The 16557-nt window shown below is 46.6% G+C and overlaps 1 protein-coding gene across 3 annotated transcripts in view; it reads left to right on the top strand.

Moving 5' to 3' along the window:
• The window catches only part of LOC147115522 (E3 ubiquitin-protein ligase RNF13-like), a 317497-nt gene that overhangs the window by 53674 nt on the left and 247266 nt on the right, over window positions 1-16557 (top strand). The window contains exon 2 of one of the 3 annotated variants that reach the window (XM_085989824.1): window positions 13098-13156. The exons of the other annotated variants lie outside the window; for them this stretch is intronic. Within the exon in view, the coding sequence (XP_085845950.1) occupies window positions 13100-13156 (57 nt within the window). The 5' untranslated portion in view covers window positions 13098-13099. The remainder of the gene's footprint in view (window positions 1-13097; window positions 13157-16557) is intronic. 3 annotated transcript variants of the gene reach the window in all.

Here is a 16557-nt window from a genome sequence, read left to right as displayed (position 1 = left end):
GTTTAACAAATATTGTCACATCTCTGCTGTATTTTCTTAAATAGCTTTTTAAGTGATGCGAGTTTCAAATGGAAGTTTGCCTGACTCCCAAACTTTTAGCTCCCAACTGGTACATAAATGCAAGTCTGCCTAGTATAATGCATCTGAAGTACTGTGTTCAGCCCTGGGTACCGAACCTCAGGAGAAGGATATGTTGGCCTTGCAGATCCACCAGAATGATGCTAGGACTTAAAGGCTTAAATTATGAGGGCAGGTTACATAAACATGGTTTGTATTCCCTTGAGTTTAGTAGATTGAGGGATAATCTAATTGAGGTGTTTAAAATGATAAATTCTGAATTATTTCCTCTAGTGGAATCCTGAACAAGGGGGCATAATAAAATTAGAGGCTGGTTATTTAGGAGTTTTTATTCGTTCATGGAATGTGGGCGTCGCTGGCAAGGCCAGCATTTATTGCCCATTCTTTAATTGCCCTTGAGAAGGTGGTGGTGAGCCACTGCCTTGAACCGCTGCAGTGTCTGTGGTGAAGGTACTGTTAGGTAGGGAGTTCCAGGATTTTGACCCACCGATGATGGAACGGCGATATATTTCCAAGTCAGGATGGTGTGTGACTTGGAGGTGGTGGTGGTGTTCCCATGCGCCTGCTGCTCTTGTCCTTCTAGCTGGTAGAGGTCACTGGTTTGGGAGGTGCTGTCGAAGAAGCCTTGGCGAGTTGCTGCAGTGCATCTTGTAGATGGTACACACTGCAGCCACGGTACGCTGGTGGTGGAGGGAGTGAATGTTTAAGGTGGTGGATGGGGTGCCAATCAAGTGGGCTGCTTTGCCCTGGATGGTGTCGAGCTTCTTGAGTGTTGTTGGAACTGCACCCATCCAGACAAGTGGAGAGTATTCCATCGCACTCCTTACATGTGCCTTGTAGATGGTGGAAAGGCTTTGGGGAGTCGGGAGGTGAGTCACTCACTGCAGAATACCCAGCCTCTAACCTGCTCTTGTAGCCATGGTATTTATGTGGCTGGTCCAATTGAGCTTCTGGTCAATGCTGACACCACCCCCCCCCCCCCCCCCCCCCCCGGATGTTGATGTTGGGGGATTCGATGATGGTAATGCCATTGAATTTTCTCTTGTTGGAGATAGTCATTGCCTGGCACTTGTGTAGCCCGAATGTTACTTGCCACTTACCAGCCCAAACCTGAATATTGTCCAGGTCTTGCGGCATGCAGGCACAGCTTGCTTCATTATCTGGGGAGTTGCGGATGGAACTGAACACTGCAATCATCAGCAAACATCCCTTCTGATGGAGGGAAGGTCATTGATGAAGCAGCTGAAGATGGTTGGGCTGAGGAACTCCTGCAGCGATGTCATGAGGCTGAGATGATTGGCCTCCAACAACCGCAACCATCTTCCTTTGTGCTAGGTTTGACTCCAGCCAGTGGAGTGTTTTCCCCCGGACCCCATTCTTCAATTTTACTTGAAGTAAAACCAGGAATTACTTTTTTAACACACAGGCTAGTGGAGATCTGGAACAAAAAACTCTGCAGATGCTGGGGGGTCAATTGAAAATTTCAAGATTGAGATCAAGTTTTTTGTTAGGCAAGGATATGGAGCAAAGGGAGGTTGAGGTACTTGTCAGCCATGGTCTAATTGAATGACGGAGCATGCTCAAGGGGCTGAATGGCCTATTCCTGTTTCTATGTTCCTAAGCAATCTTTACTGCAGGTTTCTCTCTTTAGCCTCACATCCTGGCAGCTGGTGCTCATCATGGTACCTTATGTTAGTGACTTTATTTTGGCATGGGGATGCTTCAATTTTTGAGAAATTTGATATTATAGACTTGCTCCTATTTTCTTCCTCTTCCCATCTTTGTGTTCGTTCCACCATACAGCATCTTCTGCTAAGAAGGGCAGTCAAACAGTCTCGTTCAAGGCCTTTCAGTGTTGCTGTGCGTGGCACTGGGTGGGATGTGCCTTGTTCCTTACCATGTCCACCACCTTCACGGAGGAGTAGCTAAATATTCCACTGGGTATCTCCATTTGAAAATAGAATTGATCTCGAGAACTGTACATGTGGGGAATTGCAGGAGTAATCTTGTGTCCTCCTGTTCTGCAGCACGGCCTATAATTTGATACAAGTTGGTGTTAAGTTAGTAACCACTGAGGCAAATTTGTGTGTGTGTGGGTAATAATAATTGGTGTGCTGACACACTACATCCCAAACTGCTAGGGCACTATTTTGCACCTATGCTGCAGCTGTTTTGGCTCAGTGGTACCACTCTCGCCCCTGAGGCAGAAGGTCGTGGGTTCGCCCCACCCCAGAGACTTGAACACATAATCTAGGTTGACACTTCAGGAGGTGCTGTCTTTTGGATGAGATGTTAAACCAAGACCCCGTCTACCATCTTAGGTAGTCGTAAAAGATCCCACATCACCATTCAAAGAAGAGCAGCGGCAATCTCCAGGTGTCCTGGCCAACACTTATCCCTCAACCAACATCAGTGCTGTTTGTGGGACCTTGCTGTGCACAGATTGGCTGCTGTGTTTCCCTACATTACAAAGACCATACTTCAAAAGTACTTAATTGGCTGTGAAGTGATGTGGAACACCTGAGGATGTTAAAGGTGCTATGTGAATGCATGTTCTTTATTTTCTTTACTTGGATAGGAATATACTTGCAAGCAATCTTCCCTTTAAGCTGCGTGGCCGTGCAGCGCTCCGGAGCTCCTGCACAGCCGGCTCACTGGCTATTAAATGGGCGGTATTTTGAATGGGCTGCGCAGCCCCACCCCAAAAAAATTAAAGGGAACGTTGCTTGCAAGTATTCCAGAGTGGAAATGCGAGGAATAAAAAATGTGTTTAATTATCCTTTACAGATTGTTCTACAAGCTAGAGAGGGTAGAGGTCTGTTAATGTCGATGGTTTCTTTAAAAACTACTTCAACGTAAAACTGCAGCAGCACTGAGCTGAAATTGTGTCCGCACTGTTGGCAGAGCATCTGTATGCAGGCTGCATACATAGACTCCTAGATTTGTCAGACTGGAACCTTTTCAATTTTCTGCAGTGTTGCCAAAATGTGTTGTCTGTAATCTGACGCATTTATAAAATGATGTGAGTGCACGCATACAAATGATTAGAGCTTGGATTGATGGCCCTCTGCAGGTTTGGCTAAGAAGTACTTTTACCAAACAAGGTGTACTGTTGGCTTTCGAACAGCAGAGGGTACTACAGTAACCTTTTGCTTTATGCCTTTAATGGCTTTTTTCAGAAAGATGTTTTGATGAGTATTGATGAGCAGCTACAGTAGGAACAGTGTTGCTGACATGCATTCATAGATTGGTGATAATTAAAAGTGATCTTGAAGCTGTTGTTTGTTCAGAAACACGATCTTATTCTTTCATCCCCACAGTGGATGTGTTTTTTTACCCAGTGTGTATCCTAATCAAACCTTCAAGCAATTTACAAGGCTGGTGACTTGGATAATGAAATCCTTGGTCTGTCTTTGGTTAGCTGCTTTCACTCTGGTAGTGATAATGATGTTACAATTGGAAAATGAGCAAGGTTTCCTGGCACTGAGTTAGTATGTAATGTAAATGGGAGCAAGAAGTTATAAAGGAAAATAGACAGGTTAAGTGAGTTTTTTTTTAAATAACAACAAAGTGCTGGAAACACTCAGCAGGTCAGGCAGCATCAAAGAGAGGAGAAACCGAGCCAACGTTTCGGGTTGAACCCTTCGTCAGAACTGGAAAAGGTTAGGGCGGAGAGATTTTTAAGCAGGGGCAGGGAGCAGGGGAGGATAATACAAAGGGAAGGTCTGTGATGGGATGGAAGGCAGGAGAGATTGAATTACAAAAGGGATGATGGTGTAAGGCAAAAGGTAGTGGGACAAGTTTAAGAAAGAAAAGCTGGCTATAGATGTGGATGATGATGGCAGCAACATTAACAGCTACCATGTGAGGAAACGAGAGGGGAAAAAGAAAGCACTACAGGGGCCAATTTATAGTCTGAAATTGTTGAACCCGATGTTAAGTCCAGAAGGCTGTAAAGTGCCTAATAGAAAGATGAGGTGCTGGTCCTTGAGCTTCGTTGGAACAGTGTAAGAGGCTGAGGACGGAGAGATCAGAGTGGGAGTGGAGCGGAGAACTGAAGTGACAGGCGACCGGAAGCTCGGGGTCACGCTTGCAGACTGAACGGAGGCGTTCCGCAAAGCGGTCACCCAATCTGCGTTTGGTCTCCCCAGTGTAGCGAAGACCGCATCGTGAGCAGTGAATACAGTATACTAGATTGCAAGAAGTACGAGTAAATCGCTGTTTCACCTGGAAGGAGTGTTTGGGGCCCTGGATGGTGGGAAGGGAGGAGGTAAAAGGGCAGGTGTTGCATCTCCTGCGCTTGCATGGGAAGGGGCAGGGGTGTTGGGGGTGATAGAGGAGTGGACCAGGGTGTCGTGGAGGGAGCGGTCCCTTCGGAATGCTGAATTGGGGGGTGGGGGGGGCGGGGAGGATGTGTGGGATCACGCTGGAGGTGGCGGAAATGGTGCAGGATGATCTGTTGAATGTGGAGGCTAGTGGGGTGAAAGGTGAGGACAAGGGGAAACTATCGTGGTTCTGGGAGACAGGGGAAGGGGTGAGAGCAGAAGTGTGGGATATGGAATGGACACGGTCGAGGGCCATGTCATCCACGGTAGAGGGGAATCCTCGGTTGAGGAAAAAGGAAGACATAGGACAAAGGAAGCACTAATATGGAAGGTGGCATCGTCAGAACAGATGCGGCAGAGACGAAGAAACTGGGAGAATGGAATAGAGTCCTTACAAGAGGCGGGGTGGGAGGAAGTGTAGTCCAGGTAACTGTGGGAGTCAGTTGGCTTATCGTAGATGTTGGTCGATAGCCTATCCCCAGAAATGGAGACCGAGAAGTCAAGGAAGGGAAGAGTCGGAGATGGACCATATGAAGGTGAGGGAAGGGTTATTCGTTCCTGTGATGTGGGCGTTGCTGGCAAGGCCAGCATTTATTGCCCATCACTAATTGCCCTTGAGAAGGTGGTGGTGAGCCACCTTCTTGAACCGCTGCAGTCTGTGTGGTGAAGGTACAGGAAACTTTGGTTTAACCGGAGGTTAACTGTCCGGAATGCTCGATCCACCGGCAAAATTCAGGAGTCGGTTCAGTAAGTTTTTTTTCTTTTCGTTGCTTTTTTTCACCAGTCAGGCTCTGCAAGGTCTAGCTGAAGCTGTTGCTAAGCTACAGAGACGCTTGCAAGGTACGGCCGACTGTTTAGAAGCTGTAAGCAACAGGGTTTGTTGCTAGATACGGAGCTCAAAAGCTCCGTATGTTTTAACATTAGTGCTGGTTTGTCCGGCAGTTTTGATGGGACGGCAACAGCTCGGTCCTGTCGGCGCCGGATATCACAAAGTTTCCTGTACTCCCCCAGTGCTGTTAGGGAGGGAGTTCCAGGATTTTGACCCAGTGATGATGAAGGAACGGCGATATATTTCCAAGTCAAGATGGTGTGTAACTTGGAGGTGGTGGTGTTCCCATGTGCCTGCTGCCCTTGCCCTTCTCGGTGGTAGAGGTCGCGGGTTTGGGAGGCGCTGCCGAAGAAGCCTTGGCAAGTTGCTGCAGTGCATCTTGTAGATGGTGTACACTGCAGCCATGGTACGAGCGGTGGTGGAGGGAGTGAATGTTTAAGGTGGTGGATGGGGTGCCAATCAAGCGGGCTGCTTTGTCCTGGATGGTGTGGAGCTTCTTGAGTGTTGTTGGAGCTGCACTCATCCAGGCAAGTGGAGAGTATTCCATCACACTCCTGACTTGTGCCTTGTAGATGGTAGAAAGGCTTTGAGGAGTCAAGAGGTGAGACACTGCAGTATACCCAGCCTCTGACCGTCTCTTGTGGCCACAGCATTTATGTGGCTGGTCAGTTGAGTTTCTGGTAAATAAATGGTGATCCCCAGGATGTTGATGTTGGGGGATTTGGCGATGGTAATGATGTTGAATGTCAAGGGGCGGTGGTTAGACGCGCTCTTGTTGGAGATGATCATTGCCTGGCACTTGTGTGGTGCGAATGTGACTTGCCACTTAGCCCAAGCCTGAATGTTGTCCAGGTCTTGCTGCATTCAGGCATTGACTGCTTCATTTAGTATACTGTATTCGCTGCTCACGATGCGGTCTCCTCTACATTGTGCTGACATGCATTCATAGTCCATAGCCTGCATGCAACAACACCTGAACGATGTTCAGGCTTGGGCTGGTAAGTGGCAGGTAACATTCGCGCCACAGAAGTGCCAGGCAATGACTATCTCCAACAAGCGAGAGCCTAACCACCTCCCCTTGACATTCTATGGCATTACCATCGCCGAATCCCCCACCATCAACATCCTGGGGGGTCACCATTAGCCAGAAACAACTGGACCAGCCACATAAATACTGTGGCAACAAGAGCAGGTCAGAGGCTAGGTATTCTGCGGCGAGTGTCTCACCTCCTGACTCCCCAAAGCCTTTCTGCCATCTACAAGGCACAAGTAAGGAGTGTGATGGAATACTCTCCACTTGTCTGGATGAGTGCAACTCCAACAACACTCAAGAAGCTCGACGCCATCCAGGACAAAGCAGCCCGCTTGATTGGCACCCCATCCGCCACCTTAAACATTCACTCCCTCCACCACCGGTGTACCGTGGCTGCAGTGTGTACCATCTACAAGATGCACTGCAGCAACTCTCCAAGGCTTCTTTGGCAGCACCTCCCAAACCCGCGACCTCTTCCACCTAGAAGGGCAAGGGCAGCAGGCACATGGGAACACCACCACCTCCACGTTCCTCTCCAAGCACACACCATCCTGACTTGGAAGTATATCGCCGATCCTTCATCGTCGTTGGGTCAAAATCCTGGAACTCCCTACCTAACAGCACGGTGGGAGTACCATCACCACACGGACTGCAGCGGTTCAAGGCAGCGGCTCACCACCACCTTCTCAAGGGCACTAGGAATGGGCAATAAATGCTGGCATTGCCAACGACGCCCTGATCCCATAAACAAATAGAAAAAAAAAATTACCTGGGGAGTTGCAAACAGAATTGAACAGTGTGCAATCATCAGCGAACATCCCCACTTCTGACCTTATGGGGGGGGAGGTCATTGATGATGCAGCTGAAGATGGTTGGCTCTAGGATACTGCTCTGAGGAACTCGTGCAGCGATGTCTTGAGGCTGAGATTGACCTCCAACAACCACAGCCATCTTCCTTTGTGCTAGGTATGACTCCAGCCAGTGGAGAGTTTTCCCCCTGATTCCCATTGACTTCAATTTTACTAGGGCCCCTTGATGCCACACTTGGTCAAATGCTGCCTTAATGTCAAGGGCAGTCATTCTTACCTCCCCTCTGGAATTCAGCTCTTTTGTCCATGTTTGGATGAAGGCTGTAATGAGGTCTGGAGCCAAGTGGTCCTGGCAGAACCCCAACTAAGCATCAGTGAGTAAGTGCCGCCTGATAGCACTGTTGACAACACCTTCCATCACTTTGCTGATGATTGAGAGTAAGCTGATGGGGCGGTAATTGGCCGGATTGGATTTGTCCTGCTTTTTGTGGACAGGACATACCTGGACAGTTTTCCACATTATCGGATAAATGCCAGTGTTGTAGCTGTACTGGAACAGCTTGGCTAGAGGCGCGGCTAGTTCTGGAGCACAAGTCTTCAGCACGACAGCCAAGATGTTGTCGGTGCCCATCGATTTTGCTGTATCCAGTGCGCTCAGCTGTTTCTTTATCACGTGGAGTGAATCAAATTGGGTGAAGACTGGCTTCTGTGATGATGGGGACCTCAGGAAAAGGCCAATATGGATCATCCACTCAGCACGTCTGGCTCAAGATGGTTACAAATGCTTCAGCCTTGTCTCGCATGCTGGGCTCTGCCATCATTGGAGATGGGAATATTCATGGAGCCTCCTCCTCCCGTTAGTTGTTTAATTGTCCAGCACCATTCATGACTGGATGTGGCAGGACTGCAAAGCTTTGATCTGATCCGTTGATTGTGCGATCGCTTAGCTCTGTCTATACAGTAGCACGCTGTTTCTGCTGTTTAGCATGCATGTAGTCCTGTGTTGCAGCTTCCCCTGGTTGGCACCTCATTTTTAGGAACACCTGGTGCTGCTCCTAGCTTGCTCTTCTGCACTTCTCATTGAACCAGGGTTGGTTGCCTGGCTTGATAATGGTAGCGTGAGGGATATGCCGGGCCATGAGGTTACAGATTGTGGTGGCGTACAGTTCTGCTGTAGCTGATGGCCCACCGCGCCTCATGGGTGCCTAGTTTTGAGCAGCTAGATCTGTTCTGAATCTATCCCACTTGGCACAGTGATAGTGCCACACAACACGATGGAGGGTGTATTCCGTGTGAAGACGTGTCTTTGTCTCCACAAGGACTGTGCGGTGGTGACTGCTACCAATGCTGTCATGGACAGATGCATCTACGACGGGTAGATTGGTGAGGACGAGGTCAAGTAGGTTTTTCCCCTCGTGTTCGTTCTTTCACCACCTACCTTCAGGACTCGGCCAGCTCGGTCAGTAGTGGTGTTACCGCGCCACTCTTGGTGATGGACATTGAAGTCCCCCACCCAGAGTACATTCTGTATCCTTGCTACCTTGAGTGCTTATTCCAAGTGGTGTTCAGCATGGAGGAGTACTGATTCATCAGCTGAGGGAGGGCGGTAGGTGGTAATCAGCAGGCGGTTTCCTTGACCATGCTTGACCTGAAGCCATGAAACTTTATGGGGTCCGGAGTCAATGTTGAGGACTCCCAGGGCCTTTCCCTCCCAACTGTATACCACTGTACTGCCACCTCTCGTGGGTCTGTCCTGCCAGTGGGAGAGGACATACCCAGGGATGGTGATGGAGGAATCTGGGACATTGGCTGAAAGGTATGATTCTGGGTGTATGACTATGTCAGGCTGTTGCTTGAGTAGCCTGTGGACAGCTCTCCCAATTTTGACACAAGTACCCAGATGTTAATGAGTGGGCAGAACTATGCCAGATGGCGTTCAATGTGGAGAAGCGTGAGGTCATCCATTTTGGATCCAAGAAAGACCAATCTGAATATTTTCTTAATGGTGAGAGAATAGGAACTGTGGAGGAGCAATGGGATTTAGGTGTTTGTGTACAAAAATCACAAAGCTAATGGGCAGGTACAAAACCAATCTAAAAGGCTAATGGATCTTGGCCTTTGTCTCAAGGGAGTTGAAATACAAAGGTGAAAAAGTGATGCTTCTGTTGTACGAAGACTTGATCAGATCCCATCTGGAGTACAGGAAACTTTGGTTTATCCGGAGGTTGTATGTCTGGAATACTCGATCTAACGGCAAAAATCAGGAGCCGTTTTCTGTAAGTTTTTTTAGATCTCGTTCTTTTTTTTTCCCCAGTCAGCCACTGCAAGGTCTGTAGCTATAGCAACAGCTTCAGCTACAGACGCTTGCAGCTGCAGCCGACTCTTTAGAAGCTGTTGCTAAGCAACAGTGTTTGTTGTCCGATACGGAGATGAAAACCTCCGTATGTTTCAACATTAACTTTGTACGTCCAGCAGTTTTGATAGATCGGTAACACGCCGGTCCCGTCAGTGCCGGATATCACAAAGTTTCCTGTACTGTGTTCAGATTTGAGCACCGTACCTCAGGGAAGATATATTGGCTTTGGAAGGGGGTACAGTACAGATTCACCAGCATATTCATTGGATGTGAAACACTTTGGGACATGTTGAGGTGCTATATAAATACAATTTGTATATAGGTTAGAGTTCCTACTCTTGATCACTATTCAGTGATGCCCCTTGGAAGTTTGTGCATGAAACTTGGGTGAGCATTAGGCTTGGCTTTAATGTTCTCTGGTCAAATAGCCTTCCAACATTCACTGTCAAAGTAAATAATGGTTACCTGGTCCAAGCATGGAAAGGTACCCATGAGACCACATCCCAGAAAGAAGTCAGCTCCTTCTGGGGAAGGAAGGGGAAAAATATGAGGAAGCAAAAAAAAAAAGTTGAAAAACTAGCCTAGCTTGTTTATAATCATAATCATAATCAACTTTATTGTCATTGTTAGTGCACAAGTGCAGTACAACGAAATGTAGGCTTGCGGCTCCCGAGAGTGTACACTTAGATTAAGACATTTAAACATTCAACATTCATTTGGCTTGTAATACATTAACATAAACATAGTAAAGTGCATTGGCAGATGTGCAGGCTTTAGAGTTTATTTGTGGAGTTCAGTAGGATGACAGCCCTGGGAAAGAAGCTGTTCCTAAATCTGGTCGTACGGGTGCGAATGCATCTGTAGCGTCTCCCAGATGGCAGGAGGGTGAACAGACTGTGGCTGGGGTGGGTAGGGTCTTTGATGATGGTCCGTGACCTCCGTAAACAGCGTTTCTGGTATATGTGCTCTATGGTCGGTAGCCGGGTGCCGGTAATGCGTTGGGCAGTTTTGACTACACGCTGCAGGGCTTTCCGGTCATAGTAGCTACAGCTGCCATACCATACTGTGATACAGTTCATCAGGATGCTCTCTATTGTGCAGCGGTAAAAGTTAGAGAGGATCAGGGGTGACAGGTTACATCCCTTCAGCCTCCTTAGGAAATATAGGCGCTGCTGGGCCGCCTTCACCAGAGTGGAGGTATTGAGGGACCAGGAGAGGTCTTCTGTGATGTGGACTCCGAGGAACTTAAAGCTGTCCACCCTTTCCACCACAGCCCCATGGATGTGGATGGGGGTGTGACTTCCACCTTTAGACTTCCTGAAGTCCACAATGATTTCTTTGGTTTTCTTGATGTTAAGGGCCAGGTTGTTATCGGCGCACCACTTCACAAGTGCAATTAGAAATGCAGCTGTTTAAACGTTATGCCAAATTAGCACTGCAATAAAAATTCCGTAAAACTTGGCAGCAGTGACAAATATACTGTTTAAATGAGTGTGTTGTTTTCTTTCCCCAGTGTAATTTTCATCTATCATTCCACTTATGAGTACTTAATACTGTACTTCAAGGATTAGAGAAAAGGGAGGCACATGATAAAGTGAGAGCAAACAATACTAAATGAAATCATAAGGAGTAAATGCAGTGGGAAGGTGAAAAGGGAAATTAGAAGGGTGAAAAGGTTAGCCTGTTGGACCAGATAGAGATGGACAGGATTGCAGCACCTTCCCAGGCAGTACTCAGTACAGGAAACTTTTTTTTATCCGGCACGGACAGGACCGACGTGGTGCCGGCTCATCAAAAATTCCGGATAACCGAACGCTATAGTAAAAGATACGGAGCTGAGAGCTCCGTATAAAGCAACAAACCCTGTTGCTTAGCAACAGCTTCAGAACAGTGGCCACAAGTTGCAAGTGTCTCTGTAGCTTAGCAACAGCTGCAGCCACACCCTTGCACAGCAACAAATGGAGGAAGGCAAGTAATAAAAGTTACCTGAACCTACTCCTGAATTTTGCCAGTTAACCGAGATTTCCGGTTATTTAGGTGCCGGTAAATCGAAAGTTTCCTGTAAATGGAGTCGCACTGAACGTGGACTTTGATGGCAGCCACAGTTTCTCCGCTATCCAAATTGGAAATAGTGGCTGTAGTGAGCTTCAGGAGAACTCCTCTGTCAATAATTGTGCTGAATCAAGTTTAGTAGCTTAGTGTTGGCCAGTCTACCACCCAATGTGTTGACAGATGTAGCTCATCTTAAAGCATTAAGATAGCATGGAAACTTTCTACACCCAATAAAGACATTTCTGGTTATACTAGTTTTTTGAAGCTCATTTAGTTTACATTAACACTTGGCAGTCTGACTACATTCTCACCATGTTTGTAAAGAGACTTTCACAGCTTTACCAAATCCTTTCATGGAAGAAGTGTTTCTCATGTAGTGCTACATGCAAAACACCAATATATCAGTCTGTAATGCCCACTGGTATAATCTACAGGGTGCTGGCATGTCCTGTGTTTTTTATATTGTAATCTGTTCCATTCAGCAGTGAATTTGAATATGAAGAGGCTGTGGTTTTGTAGAATCTTCCTGCTGAGGACAGTATTGACTCTTGGAAGGATATTAAATGTTTGAGAGGGGGCACCCTTCTGAGAATTTCAGACTGATTATATAATGACCTTTTTAGCAAGTAGATACTGGACACTGCATTAAACAATGCTTCTCCCAACTAACTTCCTGTGCAGTTGGAGGCTGGTCAGTAAATAGACTTGTATAATCTTCCTAACCAGTCTTCATCTGCACAGGAACTTCATCCTTTCTTCATCATTGAACAGTCCTACCATCTCTTTAACTATTCTTTTACTTCTCATATACTTAAAAAAAAAAAAGGAATAGTAAAGGTCTTTATATTATCGACTCACCTGTTCATATTCCCTTTTCGCCCTTCTAATCTCCCTTTTCACCTTCCCACTGCATTTACTCCTTATGATTTCATTTAGTATTGTTTGCTCTCATTTTATCATGTGCCTCCCTTTTAAAGTTTCAGTTTAGTTGTAATCCCTCTTTATCCATGGGAGTCTATTCTTTGTACCTTCGCTTTGCTTTATAAAAATAAATATTGTAGTCTCTCCATGTCATATTTGATGATTTCCCACTGCTGATCTGGCAACCCGTTTGCTAGCTTTTCTGCCCAGTTAATTTGAGCTAGACTCCTTATCTCGCCAAACTTGGCCTTTTTCCAGTCCCAGCAATCTTCTCTTTGACTCTTCGTTATTGCTTTCTGCTCTTGTATTGAACCTAACTATATTGTAGTTGCTATTTACTCATTGTTCTCCTACTTTGAACAGTTATTTCCAAGAACAAAATCAAGTATTGCTTCTTTCCTTATTGAGCTAGAAACAGTGATTTAGGAAGTCTCCCTTTCCCCCCCTCTCTCCTGATAATGCTACATCCAGGAATATTAAGTTTCACAGCCCTGCATGAAAATAAGCTTCTTTCCCTTTCTCCTCTGATAAGATATATCTCTTTATTTCAGCTAGGCCTCCTGCTCTAATCCAGCAGCTGCTTTAATCCTGCTTTCCTTTGTAGTTTCATATCTAGACTTTTCCCCACCCTTTTGGCACATGTTTAAATCTTCCTGAATTGTTTTATTTACCATCTCTACAATTTCAATTCTAGTGATGCCTGTCCTTTTGGTACAGCTTTCCCTTCTTCCAGAACTCGCTCTAATGCCCCAGGTATGTGAACCCTTCCCTCCTACACCAGCCCTGCAGCCACATGTTGTCCATCCTAATCTTCCTCTTCTTAACCTGTCTAGCACATGGCACAGGAAGCAGTCCTGAGGTCTGGTCTTGTTTTTCAATTTAAGTGCTTATCTCCTTAAACTTGCTGTACAGGATGCCAAATGTACTTCTATTTATGTCATTGGTTCTAACATGGACCAGGACTTTTGGATGCTCTCCCTTGATTGCTAGAAATTCTTCCACCAATGCCTTCATTTCCTTCACCTCAGTGAGGCAACATACCATTTGGGACTCTTGGCCATGACTGCAGTAAAAGACTGTCTATCTGGCTCTCACCCCCCTGGATAGTTTCTTGTTCTACAGTTACACAATATTGCTTAGGACCATCTCCTCTGAGCCGCTGTCACGCCGTATTTGTTCAACACTACGGATTGGGCATTTCCAGTAACCTTTGGGTTTGTTGCACCTATGAGTCCTGTCTCCTGCTGCTGCCCCTGCAGATGGTCACCCACTCTCGCTTACTGCACCATCCTTTTTATCCTGAACTGTGTTTCACTTCCTCTTGGGTGACCATGTTGTGGAGAGTACCAGCCAGAACCTCCTTGTCCCTTTTGATGCCATGGAATGTGGCCAGTTGCTGCTCGAGCACAGAGATTCCCTGCTGCGGAAACTCCTTTTTTGTACACTTAGTGTGAATGTGTTGCCCCTGGACGTACTGAGGATTGACGATGGCTCAAATAATTGCATTCCATACACACCACCAGGGTGCACAGCCCTCTGTGTCTAGCTGCCTAACTTAAAAATATAGATAGCATAAGCTTGAATCCTCGTGGGCACCAAATTCTTGCAAGAATTAAACTCCTCTTGTTCACTTTGTATAAGTCTTAATTATAGAAGAAAAATAACTCCTGTCCAACTGCATCTCAATGCTGAACTCCTTCTAAGACTGAACTCCCGCTGAGGCTGATGTTGAGTATGTAATATGTGTGCTACTTTGAACCTATGGACAGGACTGCACTACTTGTTGGGCGTAGTGATACGCAGTACCACTCCTGGCCATAGGGGTATAAATAGTACTGTGGGTACTGATCTCCCCTCAGTTCCCGCCTGTGGGCATGAAGTAAAGACCTACGTATAGTCCCTACCTCCAACCAGTAAAGACCTGTTTGGAGTTATACGTTTAAGTCTTTGTGTTAATTGTTCAATACAATACACATACTTAACACTGGCGACGAGTCAGGTTCTTACCCTGCGGCAGTTGAAGAGAGGTTTCAAACATCACCACCCCACTAGAAGCGACAGGCTTTAGGCCTCTGAAGCCTCCATCAGCGACTGAGCACTGGAGTGCAGCAAACATCCTGACAGCTTCCAGCGACTGACAGAAGTCTTTCTGCAGTTTCCTTGTTCAACCTAGGTGGTGGGGTAAGCCGTGCAGTGTTGGCTGCAAAGACAGGGCTGGGGAAGTTGGAGAAGATAAGGGCGATCGCAATCCCTGATAAGAGCCGCGGTGAAACGCGCGAGCGGGTGAGCCAGAGGCCGGGAGCCGCTTCAAGTGCGAGGCGCAGCGCGGGCCAGCGATCGGAACCAAAGATAAGGGCCGCACTCGGGGGCTGAAGGGAGACGGCGTCGGGGGACGGGTGAAGACCGCCAAGCGCGGGAAAACCGCCATTTTGTGGGCGGAGGACGACGGCAAGAGCGGGAAGCCGCCATCTTTGATAACAAGTAAACAAAATAAAATCTGAGAAATTGCAAACCTACAATGCCTAAACACGGGAATATTAGCACCTTTGATAGTGACCTCGAAGATTGGGCCATATATGTTGAAAGAGTAAAAAATTATTGTAAGGCTAATAAAATTCATGACCAAGATAAAGCTCTAACATTATTAAATTTAATGGGTGCGAAGACATACGGGCAATTGAAACACCTGTTATCACCAGATGAACCGGCGGATAAGACGTTCGATGAGATTGTTACTGTCCTGAAAGATCATCTAAACCCCACGCCGCTGATGCTAGCGGAACGATTTAAATTTTACGACAGAAGGCAGCTACAGCATGAAAGCAATGCTGATTATTTGCTGGAATTGCGTAAATTAGCGAAATATTGCCAGTTTGGAACGGGACTGACAGAGGCACTTCGAGACAAATTTGTGTGTGGTTTATTTAAACAGGATACACAAAAGCGACTGCTAGAGGAGAATGAGCTGACGCTTGAGAAGGCGGTCACTATGGCAGCAGCACACGAAGCCGCAGCGAGAGGCACGGCAGTAATGCAGCTACGGTCACCGGAGCTCAGTGCACACAAATTGGGTGTGAGTTCTGGCAAATGTTATCGTTGTGGAAAGACAACGCATGATCAGAACCAGTGTTGGTTTAAAAACCAAGAATGTAGAACTTGTGGTAGGCTTGGACATATAGCTAGAGTATGCAGGTCAGGGAAGAAGACCAGCAACAAGAAGTCACCGCAAGGAAAATACGCAAAGGTACACAAGGTGACCGAACAGGAGTCCGATTCAGACGCTAGCAGTAATGAACTGGCTAGCTTAAGCTGTAATGAACTGGCTAGCTTAAGAGTACTCAACGCTGGTAAGGGTGCAGACCTCCAGACAATTTGGGTCACTCTTCAGATAGAAGGAGTCCAAGTAAAACTGGAATTGGACACTGGATCGGCATTGACGGTCATAAATAAGAAAGATTACGGAAAGTTATTCCAACATATTCCCCTACAGGATACGGGGATTATATTGAAAACATACACGGGGCAAAGAGTGTACCCCATCGGGAAAATAGAGGTTGCAGTGGTCCACAAGGGCGAAGACAGTCAAATAATGGACTTATATGTGATATCTGAAGGAGGTTCTCCACTACTAGGACGGGAGTGGATTAGGAAAATGAATATGGACTGGCATTTCCTACAAACAATAACGAGTGAGAACTCGGTGAAGATAGTCGGCCCAGACTCTGGAACGGATGATGGTAAGCCCAACTCGGGTGCAAAAGACAAAGTTTCAGCACAGAATTCCACTGAGCAACAACAACATAGTTTAACTGTGGATTCTGAGTCTGGCAAGTCTACTGATGTGCCCATTTCTGAGGGACACCGGGCTCGAACTCAACTCCATTTCAAACTACAACAGCAATTAGAACAAATGCTTCGCCGTTGTGAGCAAGAGTTGAATGCAACGAAAGAGTTCTTTGATATAGAGTTGGAGAATCTGGAAAGACAACAGAAGCAGCTGATGGAGAAAATGGAGCAGGAGCACACAAAACGTCTGATGTCAGAGGAGTTAACGGTCAGCCAACTCCTGCATATGCTGAAGGACAGGACTCTGAAATGGGAAAAACTTGAACACGAACTTCAATATTCAAACGAAAGGGGTTCGGAGCTCTCAA

The sequence above is a fragment of the Somniosus microcephalus genome, chromosome 6 (genome assembly GCF_052327205.1).
Source record: "Somniosus microcephalus isolate GS21.2 chromosome 6, FLI_Smic_1.0, whole genome shotgun sequence".
Classification (NCBI taxonomy): Eukaryota; Metazoa; Chordata; class Chondrichthyes; order Squaliformes; family Somniosidae; genus Somniosus; species Somniosus microcephalus.
The sequence above is the reverse complement of the archived record's forward strand: the minus strand, read 5'-3'. Positions and strand labels throughout refer to the sequence as shown.